Genomic DNA, 15,787 nt, shown 5'->3' with positions numbered 1-15,787 from the left:
CAGTGTGCACGTTGGCTTTCAGACCCTACACACAGTAGTAGACAGTGTACGGTCCAGTGTGCATGTTGGCTTTCAGACCCTACACACAGTAGTAGACAGTGTACGGTCCAGTGTGCATGTTGGCTTTCAGACCCTACACACAGTAGTAGACAGTGTACGGTCCAGTGTGCATGTTGGCTTTCAGACCCTACACACAGTAGTAGACAGTGTACGGTCCAGTGTGCATGTTGGCTTTCAGACCCTACACACAGTAGTAGACAGTGTACAGTCCAGTGTGCATGTTGGCTTTCAGACCCTACACACAGTAGTAGACAGTGTGCGGTCCAGTGTGCATGTTGGCTTTCAGACCCTACACACAGTAGTAGACAGTGTACGGTCCAGTGTGCATGTTGGCTTTCAGACCCTACACACAGTAGTAGACAGTGTACGGTCCAGTGTGCATGTTGGCTTTCAGACCCTACACACAGTAGTAGACAGTGTACGGTCCAGTGTGCATGTTGGCTTTCACACCCTACACACAGTAGTAGACAGTGTACGGTCCAGTGTGCATGTTGGCTTTCAGACCCTACACACAGTAGTAGACAGTGTACGGTCCAGTGTGCATGTTGGCTTTCACACCCTACACACAGTAGTAGACAGTGTACGGTCCAGTGTGCATGTTGGCTTTCAGACCCTACACACAGTAGTAGACAGTGTACGGTCCAGTGTGCATGTTGGCTTTCACACCCTACACACAGTAGTAGACAGTGTACGGTCCAGTGTGCATGTTGGCTTTCAGACCCTACACACAGTAGTAGACAGTATACGGTCCAGTATTACTGCTGGATTCAATGAACACAGAGACGAAAGATCTCTGTCCTTTCAGACAAAATAATACAAGTTCTAGAGCTTCTACAGAGTCCTTCATCAGACCTCAGTGCCACTTCACATCATAAATGAACCGAGTGAACTGTACGTTAAGTGCATATGACTTCAAACATAGCTATGAAGAACATTTGACTTGAGTCAGCGGTCACAGACAGACAAACCGGTCTCCGTCTACCTGCAGAAAAAGGTTAAGGTGTGTGTGGGGGGGGGGAATCACACTAGAATCTTTTCAAAGATGCAGCGACTTCATTTCGATTGTTTTCAATGAAGACCATTCCATTCACCCGAAGGGACAATAGAACTGCACTTCCACGGTATCCTTTATCAGAGCTTAGCACCACTTTATCATTTTGGGGCGGCAGGTGGCCTAGTGTTTAGCGCGTTGGACCAGTAACTCGAAAGTTTGCTGGATCGAATCCCCGAGCTGACGAGGTAAAAGAAATCTGTCGTTCTGCCCCTTGAACAAGGCAGTTTAATCCCACTGTTCCTAGGCCGTCATCGCAAATAAGAATTTGTTCTTAACTGATTTGCCTAATGGAATACTAATGGAAAATGAACAATGGGTGGAAATTAATCAACTGTATAAATTATCATTAAATGTAAAAGGAACATTTACTGCATGTAACCTTCAACTTCAAACAAAGAACTGAAGACCTCACTCCATCTGTCAGTCTCAGAATCTGGTCTGCATTAGGGAAAAGCATAGAGTATCATATTTCCCACTGGAGAGGAGGGGTTGAAAAAGAGAAGGGGAATGTTTACTGTTTCCTCCTGACTAATGCTGCAGCACTCTGGCTGAGTTGTCCTCAATGGTAACTCCGGAGAGGAGGATGAGGACAGACCAAAAGGGCAAGAGAAGAGGAATCCACACCAATTCCATTACAGCGAGACCACAGTAGAGAGAGATAGAGAGACAGAATCGGAGAGAGAGACAGAGAGACAGAATCGGAGAGAGAGACAGACAGAGAGAGCGAGAGACAGAGAGAGGCAGAGAGCAAGAGACAGCGAGAGAGACAGCGAGAGAGACAGACAGAGAGACAGACAGAGAGACAGACAGAGAGACAGACAGAGAGACAGACAGAGAGACAGACAGAGAGACAGACAGAGAGACAGACAGAGAGACAGAGAGAGAGACAGAGAGAGAGAGACAGGGAGAGAGAGAGAGAGAGAGAGACAGGGAAAGAGAGAAGTGTGTAGTGAGAGAGAGTATAGTGTAGTATAGTGTTGTATATTGTAGTACAGTGTCGTATAGTATAGTATAATATACTCACTGCTGTACTGGCTGCGACCTGCTTTGACTCTATAGTCACGAAGGTACTAGAGTGTAGTATAGTGTAGTATATTGTACTATAGTGTTGTATATTGGAGTGTAGTATAGTATAGTATAATATACTTACTGCTGTACTGGCTGCGACCTGCTTTGACTCTATAGTCACGAAGGTACTAGAGTGTAGTATATTGTACTATAGTGTTGCATATTGGAGTGTAGTATAGTATAGTATAATATACTTACTGCTGTACTGGCTGTGACCTGCTGTGACTATAGTCACAAAGGTACTAGAGTGTAGTATAGTGTAGTATATTGTAGTATAGTGTAGTATATTGTAGTATAGTGCAGTATGGTGTAGTATAGGGTGGTATAGTGTAGTATTATATACTCAGTGCTGTACTGGCGGCGGCCTGTTTTGACTCTATAGTCAGGAAGGTACTAGAGTGTAGTATATTGTAGTATATTGTACTATAGTGTAGCATATTGTAGTATAGTGTAGTATATTGTAGTATAGTGTAGCATATTGTAATATAGTGTGGTATATTGTAGTATAGTGTGGTATAGTGCAGTATAGTGTAGTATATTGTAGTATAGTGTATTGTATAGTATATTGTAGTATAGTATATTGTAGTATGGTGAAGTATAGTGTAGTATATTGTACTATAGTGTAGTATATTGTAGCATGGTGTAGTATATTGTAGTATAGTATATTGTAGTATAATATGGTGCAGTATATTGTAGTATAGTGAAGTATAGTGTAGTATATTGTAGTATAGTGTAGTATAATATACTCACTACTGTCCTGGCAGCGGCCTGCTTTGACTCTATAGTCAGGAAGGTACTAGAGTGTAGTATAGTGTAGTATATTGTAGTATAGTTTAATATACTCACTGCTGTACTGGCTGCAGCCTGCTTTGACTCTATAGTCAGGAAGGCTAACATCTGTTCCACCTTCTGCTCTTCCTCCTCGTGGATGTAGTCAGTATCTGCATGGGAACGACACAGCTTCCAGTTAGAAAACAACACAGCTTCAAGTTAGAAACAATACAGCTTCCAGTTAGAAAACAATACAGCTTCCAGTTAGAAAACAATACAGCTTCCAGTTAGAAAACAACACAGCTTCCAGCTAGAAAACAACACAGCTTCCAGTTAGGAAACACAGCTTCCAGTTAGAAAACAACACAGCTTCCAGTTAGAAAACAACACAGCTTCCAGTTAGAAAACAACACAGTTTCCAGTTAGAAAACAACACAGCTTCCAGTTAGAAAACAACACAGCTTCCAGTTAGAAAACAACACAGCTTCCAGTTAGAAAACAACACAGCTTCCAGTTAGAAAACAACACAGCTTCCAGTTAGAAAACAACACAGCTTCCAGTTAGAAAACAACACAGCTTCCAGTTAGAAAACAACACAGCTTCCAGTTAGAAAACAACACAGCTTCCAGTTAGAAAACAACACAGCTTCCAGTTAGAAAACAATACAGCTTCCAGTTAGAAAACAACACAGCTTCCAGTTAGAAAACAACACAGCTTCCAGTTAGGAAACAACACAGCTTCCAGTTAGGAAACAACACAGCTTCCAGTTAGGAAACACAGCTTCCAGTTAAAAAACAACACAGCTTCCAGTTAGAAAACAACACAGCTTCCAGTTAGAAAACAACACAGCTTCCAGTTAGAAAACAACACAGCTTCCAGTTAGAAAACAACACAGCTTCCAGTTAGAAAACAACACAGCTTCCAGTTAGAAAACAACACAGCTTCCAGTTAGAAAACAACACAGCTTCCAGTTAGAAAACAACACAGCTTCCAGTTAGAAAACAACACAGCTTCCAGTAAGGAAACAACACAGCTTCCAGTAAGATGTAGGTACAGAGGAGGAGGGACAGGAAAAAGAGGAGGGACAGGAGCAGGAGGACTGAAAAACAGCTACTCTCTCAAGGCCATCAGACTGTTAAACAGCCACCACTCTCTTGGCACTTTAATAAATTTAATAAATGGATTTAATAAAAGGCATCACTAGTCACTTTAAATAACGCCACTTTATATAATGTCTACATATCCTACATTACTCATCTCATATGTATACACTGTCCTCTATACCATCTACTGCATCTTGCCTATGCCGCACGGCCATCGCTCATACATATATTTATATGTACATATTCTTATTCCATCCCTTTAGATTTATGTGTTTAAGGTCGTCCTTGTGAATTTGTTAGATTACTTGTTAGATATTACTGTACTGTTGGAACTAGAAGCACAAGCATTTCGCTACGCTCGCATTAACATCTTCTAACCATGTGTATGTGACAAATTACATTTGATTTTATTTGAGAAGGAGGAACAGGAGGGGGAGGGGAGGGGGGCAGGAGGAGGAACAGGAGGGGGGAGGGGAGGGGGGCAGGAGGAGGAACATGAGGAGGGGGAGGGGCAGGAGGAGGAACAGGATAGGAGGAACAGGAGGAGCAGAAGGTGGAGGGAGGACAGGAAGAGGGACAGGAGGAGGGACAGGAGGAGGAGGGACAGGAGGAACAAGAGGAGGGACAGGAGGAACAGGGACAGGAGGAGGGACAGGAGGGACAGGAGGAGGGACAGGAGGAGGAGGGACAGGAGGAGGAGGGACAGGAGGAGGAGGGACAGGAGGAACAGGGACAGGAGGAGGAGGGACAGGAGGAGGAGGGACAGGAGGAGGGGGAACAGGAGGAGGAGGGACAGGAGGAGGGGGAACAGGAGGAGGAGGGACAGGAGGAGGAGGGACAGGAGGAGGAGGGACAGGAGGAGGGACAGGAACAGGAGGAGGTGGGACAGGAGGAGGGACAGGAGGGGAGGAACAGGAGGAACAGGAGGTGGAGGGAGGACAGGAAGAGGGACAGGAGGAGGAGGGACAGGAGGAGGAGGGACAGGAGGAAAAGGAGGAGGGGGAACAGGAGGAGGAGGGACAGGAGGGGGACAGGGGGAGGGACAGGAGGAGGAACAGGAGGAGGGGGAGGGGCAGGAGGAGGAACAGGAGGAGGAGGGACAGGAGGAGGAGGGACAGGAGGAGGAGGGACAGGAGGGACAGGAGGAGGAGGGACAGGAGGAACAGGAGGAGGGACAGGAGGAACAGGAGGGACAAGAGGAGGGACAGGAGGAACAGGAGGAGGGGGAACAGGAGGAGGGGGAACAGGAGGAGGGGGAACAGGAGGAGGAGGGACAGGAGGGACAGGAGGAGGGACAGGAGGAGGTGGGACTGGAGGAGGGACAGGAACAGGAGGAGTTGGGACAGGAGGAGGGACAGGAGGGGAGGAACAGGAGCAGGAGGAACAGGAGGTGGAGGGAGGACAGGAAGAGGGACAGGAGGAGGAGTGACATGAGGAACAGGAGGGGGATGGGCAGGAGGAACAGGAGGGGGTGGGTAGGAGGAACAGGAGGGGTGACAGGAGGAGGAACAGGAGAAGGGGGAGGGGCAGGAGGAGGAACAGGAGGAGGAGGGACAGGAGGAGGAGGAACAGGAGGGACAGGAGGAACAGGAGGGACAGGAGGAGGGACAGGAGGAACAGGAGGAGGGGGAACAGGAGGAGGAGGGACAGGAGGAGGGACAGGAGGAGGAGGGACAGGAGGAGGAGGGACAGGAGGAGGTGGGACTGGAGGAGGGACAGGAACAGGAGGAGGTGGGACAGGAGGAGGGACAGGAACAGGAGGAGGTGGGACAGGAGGAGGGACAGGAGGGGAGGAACAGGAGGAGGAGGGACAGGAGGGGAGGAACAGGAGGAGGAGGAACAGGAGGTGGAGGGAGGACAGGAAGAGGGACAGGAGGAGGAGGGACAGGAGGAGGAGGGACAGGAGGAGGTGGTACAGGAGGAGGAGGAACAGGAGGAGGAGGGACAGGAGGAGGGAGGACATGAGGAGGGAGGACAGGAGGAGGGAGGACATGGGAAAGACTGAGGAGGGACAGGAGGAGGAGGAACAGGAGGTGGAGGGAGGACAGGAAGAGGGACAGGAGGAGGAGGAACAGGAGGTGGAGGGAGGACAGGAAGAGGGACAGGAGGAGGAGGGAGGACAAGAGAAAGACAGGAGGAGGAACAGGAGGAGGAGGAGTAGAGTCCTGACTGTCAGCATGGCCATTGAGAGAGATGGAGAGATTTTTAAACATGTTTGAAGTGGATAAATGTCCATCAGCCTCCTCTCCTCTTCTTTCCTCAAGTGGCTGCTGTGTGTTTAATGCTGCGTACCATCTGAGACGCTCATCTATAATGTATTACTGTCCGCCTGGCTGGTCGACTGTCTTCACAGAGGCAGGAACCTGTCCTTCAGTTCAGCACATGACTGAACAATAAACACGGTCTTCGTTCGGGAAATTCTACTATTATCATCATCATTCATGAAATCAATATTTATTCAACCTTGAGGATTTGAAGAATTCCTCTGTGTATTATTAATTTGTGGTTCCACCATCATCACCCAGAGTCAACCTTAACCCCTAGAACCAAGCCCAGAGCCAACCTTAACCCCTAGAACCAAGCCCCGAGCCAACCTTAACCCCTAGAACCAAGCCCCGAGCCAACCTTAACCCCTAGAACCAAGCCCCGAGCCAACCTTAACCCCTAGAACCAAGCCCCGAGCCAACCTTAAACCCTAGAACCAAGCCCAGAGCCAACCTTAACCCCTAGAACCAAGCCCAGAGCCAACCTTAACCCCTAGAACCAAGCCCAGAGCCAACCTTAACCCCTAGAACCAAGCCCAGAGCCAACCTTAACCCCTAAAACCAAGCCCAGAGCCAACCTTAACCCCTAAAACCAAGCCCAGAGCCAACCTTACCCCCTAGAACCAAGCCCAGAGCCAACCTTAACCCAAAGAACCAAGCCCCGAGCCAACCTTAACCCCTAGAACCAAGCCCAGGGCCAACCTTAACCCCTAGAACCAAGCCCAGAGCCAACCTTAACCCCTAGAGCATAGCCCAGAGCCAAGCCCAGTGAGAAAGCAGAGCCACAAGACTGTTTTCATAAACAAATGACAGAGGGAGAAAGGGGATGAAGGAGAGAGGGAGAGAGAAGGGGGAGGTGGGGGGGTGCTGATGAAAATAACCCATGTTAGCAGCAGCAGCTGATGGGACAGAGGCGATGCCTCCCGCCACTAACCCTCTTCCTCGCCTCTCTGCTTGTGACCTTGGCCTTGTCCTTGCCACAGTGCATTTAGGTGGAACATAGCAAGACACAGAGGAAGTATATATACATATACTGTCAATGTTTCTGAAGGGTTGGGGAGTAGGGCAATAATCACTCTGAACCAGAGATCCACATTCTTCACAAAGTATACCCTTGGACTGAATCCATATTTTGTTATGTTACATCCTGAATTCAAAATGTATTCTATAGATAGTTATTTTCCCACCTCACCCATCTACGTACAATAACCCATAATGACAAAGTGAAAACATGTTTTCAGACAATTTTTCACACATTTATTGAAAATGAAATACAGAAATATCTTCCATATTAATATTCAGACCCCTTTCGCTATTCCACTCCAACTTGAGCTCAGGTGTATCCAAGTTTCTTAAGATGCCAATACAACTTGACTGGAGTTTGGACATTACTTAAGAGAAAAAAAACCACCTGTCTATATAAGGTCCCATAGCTGACAGTGCATGTCAGAGCAGAAGCGATTGTCCAAGAAACTGCCCCAAAGATCTACAATATAGAATTGTGATGATGCATGTCTGGGGAAGGATATGAAACCATTTCTAGAGTGTTGAAAGTTTCCAAGAGCACAGTGTTCTCCATCATTTGGAAATACCCAGACTCTGCCTAGAGCTGGCCGTCCAACCAAACTGAGCGACTAGGCAAGAAGGACCTTGGTTAGCGAGGTGACCAAGAACCTAATGACCACTGACAGAACTACAGTTCCTTGGCTGAAATGGGAGAACCTACCAGAAGGACAACAGTCTACAGCACTTCATCGATCTGGGCTTTATGGGAGAGTGGCCAGACAGCTGAGAAAAAGGCACAACAGCACAACCAGAGTGCATTTGCAAAAAGGCGCGTGAAAGATTCCGAGAATAAGGCAGAAAATATTCTGTGCTCTATTGAGTGAGAAAATGTAACTATTTGGCCTGAATGCAAAGTGCTATGACTGGAGTAAACCAGGCACAGCTTATCCCCCATTTCACACCATCCTTACCCTGAAGCATGATGGTGGCAGCATCATGCTATGGGGATCATTTTAAGCGGCAGGGACTGGGAGACTGCTAAGGATAAAGGGAACAATGAATGGAGCCAAATACAGGCAAATCCTTAATGAAAGCCTGCTTCAGCATGCAAATGACCTTAGACTGGGGGCAAAGATTTGTATTCCAACAGGACAATGACTCCAAGCATACAGCCAAAGCACTGCTGGAATGGCTTCATAACATGTGAAAGTCCTTCAGTGCCCCGGTCAAAGCACAGACTGGAATCCCATTGCAAATCTGTGGAAAGACTTTAAAATTGCTATTGTGGATCTTAATGCTTTTCCTCATAATCCTGGACTATCGGAAACACCATTTTATTACGTTTGCAATCGCAACAAATAAATCTGCTCAGACCCTAACCAAGGATCAGTAAAAGCCATGCTATTAATTCTCGGACAACCCAAAGATTCATAGATGCCCTACCAGACTCCCTTTACCTACCCAAAGACGTCAGAGTACAAAAATCGGTTAACCACCCGAGGAACTACATTTAACCTCGGGTAATACCCTAGATGCAGTCACACCCCTAAAAACCAAAAACATCTGTCATAAGAAACTAGCTCCCTGGTGTACAGAATATACCCGAGCCCTGAAGCAAGCTTCCAAAAAATTGGAACGGAAATGGCGCCACACCAAACTGGAAGTCTTCCGACTAGCTAGTACCGTGCAGTATCGAAGAGCCCTCACTGCTGCTCGATCATCCTATTTTTCCAACTTAATTGAGGAGAATAAGAACAATCCAAAATGTATTTTTGATACTGTCGCAAAGCGAACTAAAACGTGGCATTACCCAAGATAGGATTCAGCAGTGATAAATTCATGACCTTCTTGAATGAAAAGATCATGATCATCAGAAAGCAAATGAAATACTTGTAGATGACCTGGAGCCAGTGGGTTTTGTGACGAATATGAAGCGAGGGCCAGCCAACGAGAGCATACAGGTCGCAATGGTGGGTAGTATATGGGGCTTTGGTGACAAAACAAATGGCACTGTGATAGACTGCATCCAGTTTGCAGAGTAGCATTGGAGGCTATTTTATAAATGACATCGCCGAAGTCAAGGATTGGTAGGATAGTCAGTTTTACGAGGGTATGTTAAGGCAGCATGAGTGAAGGATGCTTTATTGCAAAATAGGAAGCCGATTATAGATTCTTAAAATCTGCGTATTTCTCCAAAGCACAGTTGTCCTGAGTCAGCACAACACTGCCAGGACCTAGGATCAAGAGAGACACAAGGTTGAAAATAATCATGGCCTCTAAACCTTCAAGCTGCATACTGAACCCTATTCCAACTAAAGTACTGGAAGAGCTGCTTCCTGTGCTTGGTCCTCCTATGTTGAACATAATAAACGGCTCTCTATCCACCGGATGTGTACCAAACTCACTAAAAAAGGCAGTAATAAAGCCTCTCTTGAAAAAGCCAAACCTTGACGCAGAAAATATACAAAACAAAATCGGTCTATATCAAATCTCATCTCAACATTTTTAGAAAAGCTGTTGCACAGCAACTCACTGCCTTCCTGAAGGCAAACAATGTAAACGAAACACTTCAGTCTGGTTTTAGACCCCATCTTAGCACTGAGACTGCACTCGTGAAGGTGGTATATGACTCTTTAATTGCGTCAGACCAAGGCTCTGCATCTGTCCTCGTGCTCCTAGAACTTAGTGCTGCTTTTGACACCATCGATCACCACACTCTTTTGGAGAGATTGTAAACCCAAATTGGTCTACACGGACAAGTTCTGGCCTGGTTTGGATCTTATCTGTCGGAGAGAAATCAGTTTGTCTCTGTGGATGGTTTGTCTTCTGACAAATCAACTATGTTTTGGTGTTCCCCAAGGTTCCGTTTTAGGACCACACTTGCTTTCACTATACAGTGGGGCAAAAAAGTATTTAGTCAGCCACCAATTATGCAGGTTCTCCCACTTAAAAATATGAGGGAGGACTTGGTACACTTGACAGACTATGACAGACAAAATGAGAAAAAAAATCCAGAAAATCACACTGTAGGAATTTTAATGAATTCATTTAAAAATTATGGTGGAAAATAAGTATCTCATTTTGTCTGTCATAGTTGAAGTGTACCTGTGATAAAAATTACAGGCCTCTCTCATCTTTTTAAGTGGGAGAACTTGCACAATTGGTGGCTGACTAAATACCTTTTTGGCCCACTGTGTATTTTACCTCTTGGTGATTTCATTCGGAAACATAATGTTAATTTTCACCTCTTTGCTTCAATGAAACATGGTGAAGCCCCAAAATTGCCCTCCCTGGAAGACTGTGTTTCAGACATAAGGAAGTGGATGGCGGCACATTTTTCACTTGTAAACTCAGACAAAACAGAAAACATGCTAATCGTAGGTCCCAAGAAACAAAGATATCTTCTGTTGGTTCTGACAATTAATCTTGACGGTTGTACAGTCGTCTCAAATAAAACTGAAAGACCTTGGCATTACTCTGGACCCTGATCTCTCTTTTGACGAACATATTAAGACAACTTTTTTCCATCTTCATAACATTGCAAAAATCGGAATATTTTTGTCCAAAAAGGATGCAGAAATGCTTTTGTCAACTTCTAGATTAGACTACTGTAATGCTCTACTTTCCGGATACCCAGATGAAGCACTACATAAACTTCAGTTAGTGCTAAACACGGCTGCTAGAATCCTGACTAGAACCAAAATATTTGATCATAATACTCCAATGCTAGCCCAGGTATGGGAAGGTGAACGGAAAGACTCTGGAGCAACAAACCGCCCTTGCTGTCTCTGCCTGGCCGGTTCCCCTCTTTCCACTGGGATTATCTGCCTCTAACCCTATTACAGGGGCTGAGTCACTGGCTCTTTCATACAGTCCCTAGGAGGACTGCGTCACTTGAGTGGGTTGAGTCACTGATGTGATCTTCCTGTCTGGGTTGGTGGCGGAGATCTTTGTGGGCTATACTCGGCCTTGTCTCAGGATGGTAAGTTGGTGGTTGAAGATATCCCTCTAGTGGCGTGGGGGCTGTGCTTTGGCAAAGTGGGTGGGGTTATATCCTTCCTGTTTGGCCCTGTCCGGGGGTGTCATCGGATGGGGCCAAAGGGTCTCCTGACCCCTCCTGTCTCAGCCTCTAGTATTTATGCTGCAGTAGTTTATGTGTCAGGGGGCTAGGGTCAGTTTGTTATATCTGGAGTCCTTCTCCTGTCTTATCCGGTGTCCTGTGTGAATTTAAGTATGCTCCCTCTAATTCTCTCTCCATCTTTCTCTTTCTTCTCGGAGGACCTGAGCCCTAGGACCATGCCTCAGGACTACCTGACATGATGACTCCTTGCTGTCCCCAGTCCACCTGGTTGTGCTGCTCCTCCAGTTTCAACTGTTCTGACTGTGGCTATGGAACCCTGACCTGTTCGCTGACGTGCTACCTGTCCCAGACCTGCTGTTTTTGACTCTCTCTCTCTCTACCGCACCCGTTGTCTCGAATGATTGGCTATTTAAAGCCAAAGGACATTTACTCCTGAGGTGCTGACCTGTTGCACCCTCTACAAACACTGTGATTATTATTTGACCCTGCTGGTCATCTATGAATGTTTGAACATCTTGGCCATGTTCTGTTATAATCTCCATCTGGCACAGCCAGAAGAGGACTGGCCACCCCGCATAGCCTGGTTCCTCTCTAGGTTTCTTCCTAGGTTCTGGCCTTTCTAGGGAGGTTTTCCTAGCCAACGTGCTTCTACATCTGCATTGCTTGCCGTTTGGGGTTTTAGGCTGGGTTTCTGTACAGCACTTTGTGACATCAGCTGATGTAAAAAGTGCTTTATAAAAAGTGCTTTATGAATACATTTGATTGATTGATTGACTGACCTTTAAGGTTGCGGAAAACCAGATTGCACACACCACAGAGAATACTATAGACATCAAGAAAGCCAGTCAGTTGATTATTGACAAGTTTTTCCAACACTTCAGATAAGCCGTGGCTGCCTTTCAAGCAATGGGAGAGGAGAGAAAGGTTAAAAAGGTCAGAGATAGGCTTGGCGATGATAGGGGCAGCAACCTTAAATAGGAAATCGTCTTAACCATTAGACGATTCAGGAGTTGCTTTAGCATCTCGGACTCAGTGACCGCTTGCAGGGAGAAACTTTGTAAAGGGGCAGGGGGAGAAGGGGGAGGAGCATCGGGGAAAGGGTGGGGAGATGGAGAAATGTTGGACCTTTTCTTATTGGTCTATTAACTAAGGCAGGCCAAAACTCAATCGCACCAAAACAGTATTTTCAAGCAGATATTACATTCAAACTGTCATCATAATTTTAACAATTTCACAGCATTATTCCAACGACATAATGTGTAAATATATATATATATATATATATATATATATATATATATATATATATACAATAAAACACGGCAAAATCGAGTTTTTGACTGCACTAGGCCTTTAATTGAATAGAAAATCCTCAGATTGGCAGGCATTGACCGGCAGCCAGCTAACAGAGTGGCATGGGACATGTACATCCTCCACACACTGTGTTTGAGTCCCAAATAGCACCCTAATGCCAATATAGTGCAGTACTTTTGACCAGAGCCTGAGGTAATGTATTTGGAATAGGGTGGAATAGGGTGTGGAATAGGGTGCCATTGGGCACTCACACATGGTCTGATTAATACAGCTAATGTAACACCTACCCCCATGGAGGTAGGATATAATGAAGATGGAAGGGGAGGGGGGGGGGCGAGAGAATCACTACCTCATCACAGTACTGATGAGAGCCGTCTCCGTTACCCTCCAAAATACCGGAGCCCACGCTGTTACCGCCAGGACCTCACAGAATTACAAGACACTTCTGTGAGGGACCTCATTTATCATGTTCTCTTCTCTGCTCTGCTCTCTCTCTTATCTCTCCATCTCTCTCTCCTCTCCGTCGCTCTTCTTCTCCTCCCTCTCACTCCATCCAATTACGTCAGATGGCTTTGCTAGCCTAGTGGAGCACACTTCCTCCCTCTAAAATCCGCTCGCTCTAATAAACTCTGAAAAGACCCTGGGGGGTACTGGGTCCCTCTCATTTCACCTCTCTGAGTTTGAGAGGAGCTTATTTTCATAAGAGATGAATAGTCTACTGTCTGAGGTGTACACTGTACTGCTCTCTGAGTTTAAATCATAAAACCAGGATGAGAAGAGTCCTGATTGACAGCAACTAGTCATTGGCATGGTGATTAGTTTAGAAGTAAAAAAGAAATATATATATATTTCACCAACTAGGCAAGTCAGTTAAGAACAAATTATTATTTACAATGACGGCATACCCCAAGCCAAATCTGCACGATGCTGGGCCAATTGTACGCCGCCCTATGGGACTCCCAATCACATTCGGATGTGATACAGCCTAGATTTGAATCAGGGTCTGTAGTGACGCCTTTTGCATTGAGCTGCAGTGCCTTCGACCGCTGCGCCACTCGGGAGCCCTATGTTCTAGTGTAGTAACAACATGTGGGTGCTGCTGAGGGGTTTAGGGGTTTATCTATGGAGGCAGAGGGGTATTGAAAGCCATTATGTATGGAGGGAGAGAGGCCTCCACTCCTGTGTTGTCTTGGCTTTGTGCTTAGGGTCGCAGTCCTGTTGGAAGGTGAACCGTACTGACGTCCTGAGCGCTCTGGAGCAGGTTTTCATCAAGGGTGTCTCTGTACTTTGCTCCGTTCATCTTTCCCTCGATCCTGACTAGCCTCCCAGTCCCTGCCGCTGAAAAACATCCCCACAGCATGATGCTGCCACTACCATGCTTCACCGTAGGGATGGTGGCAAACATCCCCACAGCATGATGCTGCCACTACCATGCTTCACCGTAGGGATGGTGGAAAACATCCCCAAAGCATGATGCTGCCACTACCATGCTTCACCGTAGGGATGGTGGAAAACATCCCCACAGCATGATGCTGCCACTACCATGCTTCACCGTAGGGATGGTGGAAAACATCCCCTCAGCATGATGCTGCCACCACCATGCTTCACCATAGGGATGGTGGAAAACATCCCCACAGCATGATGCTGCCACCACCATGCTTCACCGTAGGGATGGTGCCAGGTTTCCTACCGAGGTGACACTTGGCATTCAGGCCAAAGAGTTCAACCTTGGTTTCATCAGGACAGAGAATCTTGCTTCTCATGGGAGACCGGATCAAGGCAAAGATGAAAGGAGCAAAGTACAGAGAGATCCTTGATGAAAACCTGCTCCATAGCACTCAGGACCTCAGACTGGGGCGAAGGTTCACCTTCCAACAGGACTGCGACCCAAAGCACACAACCAAGACAACGCAGGAGTGGCTTCAGGAGAAGTCTCTGAATGTCCTCGAAGGGGCACAGCCAGAGCCTGGACTTGAACCTGATCAAACATCTCTAGAGAGTCCTGAAAATAGCTGTGCAGCGACGTACCACATCCAACCTGACAGAGAAGAAAGGGAGAAACTCCCCATTCAGTCAAAGGTGCTTCAACAAAGTACTAAGTAAAGGGTCTGAATACTTATGTAGATGTGATATTTCAGTTTTCTGCTTTGTCATTATAGGGTATTGTGTGTAAATGGATGAGGGGGAAAAACAGACAGACCAACGGACTAACAGACAGACCAACGGACTAACAGACAGACCAACGGACTAACAGACAGACCAACGGGCTAACAGACAGACCAACGGGCTAACAGACAGACCAACGGGCTAACAGACAGCCAGAGAGATGTACTCACAGGCGTGTAGGGAGAAGTGTTTCCGTTCTGCGGGGGCTGCAGCAGGGTCTCCTGGGTGTACTGCAGGGGTTTGGGGGAGCACCGCTGTAGCCGGAGAGGTCTCTCCTTCCCCCAGGAGGTGCTGGATGGAGTGCAGCTGAAAGCACGGATCAGACAACAGCACCGAGGCCGCACGCGACACCCTGAAGAGACACAGAGGACATGTTAAAACAAGACGCTCACTAAAAAACCAGAAGAACTAGTGTCATTGGTTCACACTTTCCCCATTATGGAAAGTGCAGAATTGCTTGGCAAGAACCTTGTTTCAACATCAAGAACATTCAAGGTGTTTTTTTTAAACTCCTCTTCCTTTCACACAGTTCATCAGAACTTGAAAGATGAATCTCAGCCAAGACAGGACACATCTTTCATATAACCCCAGTGTGACTTTTTGTTTCTGTGAAGACTTCCTGGAAAATAGGAACAACCACATATCGGCGCTGACTTTATAATAAAGTCCTGTCAACCGACGTTGTACTCTCTCTCTGAGAACTCACTATCTCTGCTGCTCCTCCTCAGCTGGTCTACGCAGCTGTTCACTCCCTGGTCTCGTTCCCTGCTGTGGTTCTCAGTACCAGACCATCTCTCACTCACACACACACACACACACACACACACACACACACACACACACACACACACACACACACACACACACACACACACACACACACACACACACACACACACAC

General features: G+C 46.6%; 1 protein-coding gene across 4 annotated transcripts in view; it reads right to left on the bottom strand.

Annotated features, from left to right (window-relative positions):
* The window catches only part of LOC124025296 (E3 ubiquitin-protein ligase RNF123), a 236,401-nt gene that overhangs the window by 26,602 nt on the left and 194,012 nt on the right, over nt 1-15,787 (bottom strand). For all 4 annotated transcript variants that reach the window (XM_046338860.1, XM_046338863.1, XM_046338861.1 and 1 more), the window contains 2 exons: nt 15,057-15,238; nt 3,029-3,123 (listed from right to left, as the gene is read on the bottom strand). In XM_046338860.1, coding sequence (XP_046194816.1) covers nt 3,029-3,123; nt 15,057-15,238 — 277 coding nt within the window. The remainder of the gene's footprint in view (nt 1-3,028; nt 3,124-15,056; nt 15,239-15,787) is intronic.

Source organism: Oncorhynchus gorbuscha, linkage group LG03 (genome assembly GCF_021184085.1).
Source record: "Oncorhynchus gorbuscha isolate QuinsamMale2020 ecotype Even-year linkage group LG03, OgorEven_v1.0, whole genome shotgun sequence".
NCBI lineage: Eukaryota > Metazoa > Chordata > Actinopteri > Salmoniformes > Salmonidae > Oncorhynchus > Oncorhynchus gorbuscha.
This window is presented reverse-complemented; position numbering and strand designations above follow the sequence as displayed.